At 44.6% G+C, this 6812-nt stretch overlaps 1 protein-coding gene across 1 annotated transcript in view; it reads left to right on the forward strand.

The window, feature by feature from the left end:
• col7a1l (collagen type VII alpha 1-like) overlaps nucleotides 1–5651 on the forward strand; it is a 114753-nt gene extending 109102 nt beyond the window's left edge. Inside the window, exons 77-80 of the mRNA XM_037540289.1 lie at nucleotides 955–993; nucleotides 1359–1418; nucleotides 1500–1553; nucleotides 5072–5651. Coding sequence (XP_037396186.1) covers nucleotides 955–993; nucleotides 1359–1418; nucleotides 1500–1553; nucleotides 5072–5083 — 165 coding nt within the window. The 3' untranslated portion in view covers nucleotides 5084–5651. The remainder of the gene's footprint in view (nucleotides 1–954; nucleotides 994–1358; nucleotides 1419–1499; nucleotides 1554–5071) is intronic.
• Nucleotides 5652–6812: the final 1161 nt, after the last annotated feature.

Here is a 6812-nt window from a genome sequence, read left to right on the forward strand (position 1 = left end):
CACTCTTTTACTACGAAGCCACGCTGTTGTAACACGTACAGAATGTGACGAACTGTGTTCACTGACAGTGGTTTTCCGAAGCGTTCCCATGTGGGAATATCCGTTACAGAATGATGTGGGTTTTTAATGCAGCGCCGCCTGAGGGATCGAAGGTCACGGGCATTCAGTGCTGGTTTTCTGCCTCGCCGCTTACTTGCAGAGATTTCTCCAGATTCTCTGAATCTTTTGATGATATTATGGACTGTAGATGATGAAATCCCTAAATTCCTTGCAGTTGCACGTTGAGAAACGTTGTTCTTAAACTTTTGGACTATTTGCTCACGCAGTTGTTCACAAAGTGGTGAACCTCGCCCGTCCTTGCTTGTGAACGACTGAGCCTTTCAGGGATGCTCCCTTTATACCCAATCATGACACTCACCTGTTTCCAGTTAACCTGTTCACCTGTGGAAAGTTCCAAACAGGTGTTTTTTGAGCATTCCTCAACTTTCCCAGTCTTTTGTTGCCCCTGTCCCAACTTCTTTGGAACGTGTTGCAGGCATCAAATTCAAAATGAGTGAATATTTGCAAAAAACAACAAAGTTTATCCGTTTGAACATTAAATATCTTGTCTTTGTAGTGTATTCAGTTGAATGTAGGTTGAAAAGGATTTGCAAATCATCATATTCTGTTTTTATTTATTTATTTAACGGTCACTACTGTAACAGTCACTACCGAAACATCTGGAAAAGTTTCAGTGTCTTACGATTGTTTTGGTAGTGACAAAATGGAATGTTAAATCATTAATATTAATAAAATAAACATAATTAAGGCCTTAAAAAGTCTCAAATGTGTTTTCAACTCTGACTTTGACCCAGTTCAGTGGATTTCTCCATATACAGCATGCTTTTTATATTTATCACATGATGTGAGTCGTTACATTAAAACTAGCACATTCTCTTTCTCCTGCTTCAACAGTACACAACAGCAGCTCCCCCTCATACACAGGAAATCACGGTAGGATTTTACTCTGTATTACTGTTATTATTAATAGGGGAAAATTTATTTGACTGAGGAAAAAGTATAAATCAACGACAATCCCAGAATACAAATACAGGAGGACACTCTGTCTGGTGGTAATATATCAGAATCAGAGCATTTATTCACTCAGCGTCTTCTGATTTTGGCATATTCAGAAATATTACGTTGAGGTTATTTCTGATGTTTGTTTAGCAGCAGTGATTGTCGAGTGTCTATTTGACCCTATGAAACATTGCTGTGTGCTGGTTTGTTGTTATGTTGCTCACTAATTTAACACTTAAATTTAATTCACAAAAAAAAATCTCAACAGTAATCTGTGCTCAATATGAAATGATTCTCAGGGGGTCTACAGAAGCACAGAGGGTCCCTTATCCACACCCACACCAGGGGTCACAGAGCAGGTACTGCTACTACCTCCCTGATTTCTTCATGAATATTGGTGACTTTGTGTTACTGATGTGTCTGATTGTGTATCTCTAAAGTACAGTGAGACCACATCACCCTCAACTCTCAATACAACACAGGCCCAGGAAGAGGTAAGAAAACAGCTCACATCCCTCTCTCTCTCTCTCTCTCTCTCTCTCTCTCCCCCTCATCCCCTCTCTCTCCCTCTTTCTCTCTCTCTCTCTCTCTCTCTCTCTCTCTCCCTCATCCCCTCTCTCTCCCTCTTTCTCTCTCTCTCTCTCTCTCTCTCTCTCTCTCTCTCCCTCATCCCCTCTCTCTCCCTCTTTCTCTCTCTCTCTCTCTCTCTCTCTCTCTCTCTCTCTCTCTCTCTCTCTCTCTCCCTCATCCCCTCTCTCTCCCTCTTTCTCTCTCTCTCTCTCTCTCTCTCTCTCTCTCTCTCTCCCTCATCCCCTCTCTCTCTGTCTCTCTCTCTCTCTCTCTCTCTCTCTCTCTCTCTCTCTCCCCTCTATCTCTCTCTCTCTCCGCCTCTCTCTCTCTCCCTCATCCCCTCTCTCTCTCTCTCTCTCTCTCTCTCTCTGCCTCTCTCTCTCTCTCCCTCATCCCCTCTCTCTCCCTCTCTCTCTCTCTCTCTCTGCCTCTCTCTCTCTCTCCCTCATCCCCTCTCTCTCCCTCTCTCTCTCTCTCTCTCTCTCTCTCTCTCTCTCCCCCCCCCCCCCCTCTCTCTCTCTCTGCCTCTCTCTCTCTCTCCCTCATCCCCTCTATCTCTCTCTTTCTCCGCCTCTCTCTCTCTCCCTCATCCCCCCCCCCTCTCTCTCTCTCTCTCTCTCTCTCTCTGCCTCTCTCTCTCTCTCCCTCATCCCCTCTCTCTCTCTCTCTCTCTCTCTCTCTCTGCCTCTCTCTCTCTCTCCCTCATCCCCTCTCTCTCTCTCTCTCTCTCTCTCTCTCTCTCTCTCTCTCTCTCTCTCTCTCTCCCTCACCCCCCCCTCTCTCTCTCTCTGCCTCTCTCTCTCTCTCCCTCATCCCCTCTATCTCTCTCTTTCTCCGCCTCTCTCTCTCTCCCTCATCCCCCCCCCCTCTCTCTCTCTCTCTCTCTCTCTCTCTGCCTCTCTCTCTCTCTCCCTCATCCCCTCTATCTCTCTCTTTCTCCGCCTCTCTCTCTCTCCCTCATCCCCCCCCCCCTCTCTCTCTCTCTCTCTCTCTCTCTCTCTCTCCCTCACCCCCCCCCTCTCTCTCTCTCTCCCTCTCTCTCTCTCTCTCCCTCATCCCCTCTCTCTCTCTCTCTCCCTCATTCCCTCTCTCTCTCTCTCTGCCTCTCTCTCTCTCCCTCATCCTCTCTCTCTCTCTCTCTCTCTCTCCCCCATCCCTTCTCTCTCTCTCCCTCATTCCCTCTCTCTCTCTCTCTCTCTGCCTCTCTCTCTCTCTCCCTCATCCCTTCTCTCTCCCCTCTCTCTTTCTCTCTCTCTTCCCCCTCTATCTCTCTCTCCCTCTCTCTCTGTCCTCTCTCTCTCCCTGTCCCTCTCTCCTCTCCCCCCTCTCTCTCCCCCCTCTCTCCCTCTCCCCTCACCTCTCTCTCTCTCTCTCTCTCTCTCTCTCTCCCTCATCCCCTCTCTCTCTCTCTCTCTCTCTCTCCCCCTCTATCTCTCTCTCCCTCTCTCTCTCTGTCCTCTCTCTCCCTGTCGCTCTCTCCTCTCCCCCTTCTCTCTCCCCCTCTCTCTCCCTCTCCCCTCACCTCTCTCTCTCTCTCTCTCCCTGTCCCTCTCTCTCTCTCTCCCCCTCCTCTCTCTCCCTGTCCCTCTCTCCTCTCTCCTCTCTCTCTCTCTCTCTCCCTCTCCCTGTCCCTCTCTCCTCTCCCCCTTCTCTCTCCCTGTCCCTCTCTCACTCTCCCTGTCTCTCTCTCTCCCCCCCCCTTTATTTATCTTTCTTTCTCTCTCTATCTCCCCCTCTAACAATCTCGCTCTCTCTTTCTCCCCCCCCCCCCCCCCCCCCATCTCCCTCCCCTCATACAGAATGTTTACATTTTTGGGCCCATAACTTTAAATAAAGGACACAGTTCACACATCTGGCTTTACAAATAAACAGCAATAAATATTAGCAACAGAAATGTGGTTTTAAGTGAAGGCTGGAAGGACAGCGAGGCGAAACATCAAATTCACATAATTTTCCGCTTATTTCTTGACTGTCAGTAGTCACCAAATAAAGTCATCTTGTCTTTAAATATATATGTATATATACATTCATTATTAATAATAATGATTATTATTGGAGTTATTTTATGCATTGCAATGTGCGAATAAAGACTTTTTATACTTCTTCAAGGAAGAAATGCCTGGGATTTGTTAATGCTTCCAAAATCCCCAAGTAAAGTACCAACTCCTGAGTACCATGGCAGTTAAACTTAATTACAATTAAATACCAAACCAGTTTTAGTACTCACTGAGTAAGTGTAAGGTACAAACTCCAAAGTGCTGCAGTGTTGAGTAAATTGATGATGAGTAAATTGAGTTAATAGCTAGAACTTCAGACAACAGGTGTTGTGCCGAATTCCTTTAAGACTGATAACAGAACAGACTGAGCTCTGCTCTGATTAGCTGCCCTGCCCTGCTAGAAATAAAGGTTCTGTGCAAGTACATGTTTCATTTATCAAGGTACAAACAGTGTAAATGTTCCGTCAAAGGTTCTACAGTGGTTCTAAGGTCTGATTGTGAAGCTTAAATCAGTTCCTCCAGGTGAAAAGTTGGTATTTGTACCTTTTCATAACTGAATGATTTAAAACAGAGCAGTAGAATAAAAGCTTGGAGGCGAGGCGAGGCGGGGTGTGTGGAGTCAGTACAGCTTATTTATTATGGTTCAGTTATGTTCTCCGACTAAAGGCACTGAGATGAACCCTTGAGTGTCCCACCCCAGTATTGTTATTTCTGAGAGTGTTGCACCTCATTATATGCAGCAGTTCAGACTGAAACACTGCTTATAACTTCAGTGTGAGAGGGCGGAGCTAAAGTGCTGTAGGTAGCTGGGTTTCTGTGTATGGACTGTATGGTCTGTGGAGTGAACAGTGTGTTTTTGTCGTTATTTGGGCCCTTTAAGGATGTAGACTTTCTGTGAACTGCATTTGTTCAAGCGAAACGCATGGATTTGTCATTAACACGCTCCGTGTCCTGCATGAGACCTTGGCATGTGGCATGAACCGATTAAAACGCTAAACATCATCACCTGTAAGGCTCACTCTTGTTTGCTGAACTCATCCTGACTCATTGTGTTTGACAAATTGAATCGTTTTAGCACGTATTTCTGCCTGCTTTATTGCTGAAAACAGCGTCTTGCTAAAACGCTGAACCTTCACTAACCCTTCTGTGAATTTCACCAGTGTCAACATTAACAGAGTATATCAAAAAGATGGATAAAATGGGTAATTAAACCAAACACAGCCAAATTTCCACAACATGCATTGAAACCTAAAAGCAGAGATAATATAAGGCATTTTAAATGATCGTTGAACTGGAACACTTGGTGGAAAGAAAGTTCCCAGCATGCGCTTCACCCAGTATTCGTATGTTAATTTCCTCACGTAGCTATGACACGCAGCGTTAACGGTAAATATCAGCTGCTCTAGCTCTCTTTAATACACTCTCTTTCTGAATTCTTAACACAGGCGTTGGTCTAGACTCAGTTAGAGGGACACTCAAGCTCTGGCAACGCATGTGCCCTTCCTGAGAGGGGCCTGTAGAAACTGTGAAGTGTTAAAGCTGGGGAGGATCTGACTGACCAGCATTACTTGGGGAGGGACTCCTTTTCCATCGCACAATGACGATGTCTCGGGCCACATTCATCGTGCCCAGGGGCGCCTGATAAGAGTGCAGAGTTTCTGACACTTTACCACTAGCGTTTCACGTGATATGCTGCAGGTTTATTTATTTGCTGTGCCACATGCTCATGAGTGCTCATGCATTAATTCAAGTCATGTCAAACGTATTCATTCATGATTATGACTGCATATATTTTTTTCACCACTGCTTTATTTATTGAAAGGATGTTTTTACTTTGTTTTCTGTGTTATATTATATATATAGTTACAGTAAAAGTAATGAAAGCACATGTATTCTTTCCCATGGACGGTATTCTGTTCCCATGTTTTCACTGGTGAAATTCAATGATATGGTTACTTTTCTCTTTTGTGTTTAATCCTCTGTGGTGCATGTGTGTCAGTAAATTTGCTCAAGTGCAACACTAAACTAGTGTCTGTGTGGTTTTTTCCCCTGTCGTTTGTGCTTCTAATCACCTTCTAAACTTAATATGTTTAACAGTTTAAGACTAACAATGAAGACCTTGCAAATAATCTACAGCGCTGAAATTTGCAACAGACAAATCGTTGTTGTGGGAACAAAACCTCACGTCTCTATTTTGGTTGTTTAGCAGTTTTGATCATAGTCTGAAAAGGCTGGTTGCCCTTTACATTGTGTGTTAATTCCACGATGAAAGGACCAAAAGAAATGACCCAAATTTACTTGGAAAGACGTCTGGTTCCATTGACTTACATTAAAAGTAAAGTAAGTTATTTCCTCCTTCTCATTTTGGAGATTTTGAGGTTTTGTTCCAACAGCAGTGAAATGCATATAGAGAGGCAACACAATCCAGTTAAAGTGATACTCGGCATAATTCCCGTCTGCCCCCTTTGTGGCCTTTGATCCTTCACCACAGACAGTAACTTGCTTCTATTATTACAGTAACATCCTTTTATAATCACTGTATTGAGAATCAGTGTGTTTTCTCTTCTGTTACTAAGCACAGAACAACATATTGACATTGTGGTAACACGTTACTTGAAGGCTGTCTACATAACACATTCATACCATCTTACATAAGCACTTCATAACATGCACTTCATGACTGTTTAAACCAACATTCATAAAGCACACATGATTAATTTGATATTAATATGGACTACTATGTGATTTTACTAAGAGACATTTTTCAAATGTCACCCAGCGAGGAGGGCCTGGGTTCGATTCCCCGGCCAGGCGACCTCCTCTGTGTGGAGTTTGCATGTTCTCCCCGTGTCTGCGTGGGTTTCCTCCGGGTTCTCCGGTTTCCTCCTACAGTCCAAAGACATGCAGTCAGGCCAATTGGACATGCTGAATTACCCCTGGGTGTGAGTGACTGTCTGTGTCTGTCTGTCTGCCCTGTGATGGACTGGCGACCTGTCCAGGGTGTATCCTGCCTTCCGCCCGATGACTCCTGGGGATAGGCTCCAGCACCCCCCCGCGACCCTGAAGGAGAAGCGGCTTAGAAAATGGATGGATGGACATTTTTCAAAATAAAAGTTCTCATTTTTTATTTTTGAATTTTTTTTTCCAGTAAAACGCCTCATTTCTGGACAGCCAAAAAAGGAGCCT

The sequence above is a fragment of the Pygocentrus nattereri genome, chromosome 1 (assembly GCF_015220715.1).
Source record: "Pygocentrus nattereri isolate fPygNat1 chromosome 1, fPygNat1.pri, whole genome shotgun sequence".
Classification (NCBI taxonomy): domain Eukaryota; kingdom Metazoa; phylum Chordata; class Actinopteri; order Characiformes; family Serrasalmidae; genus Pygocentrus; species Pygocentrus nattereri.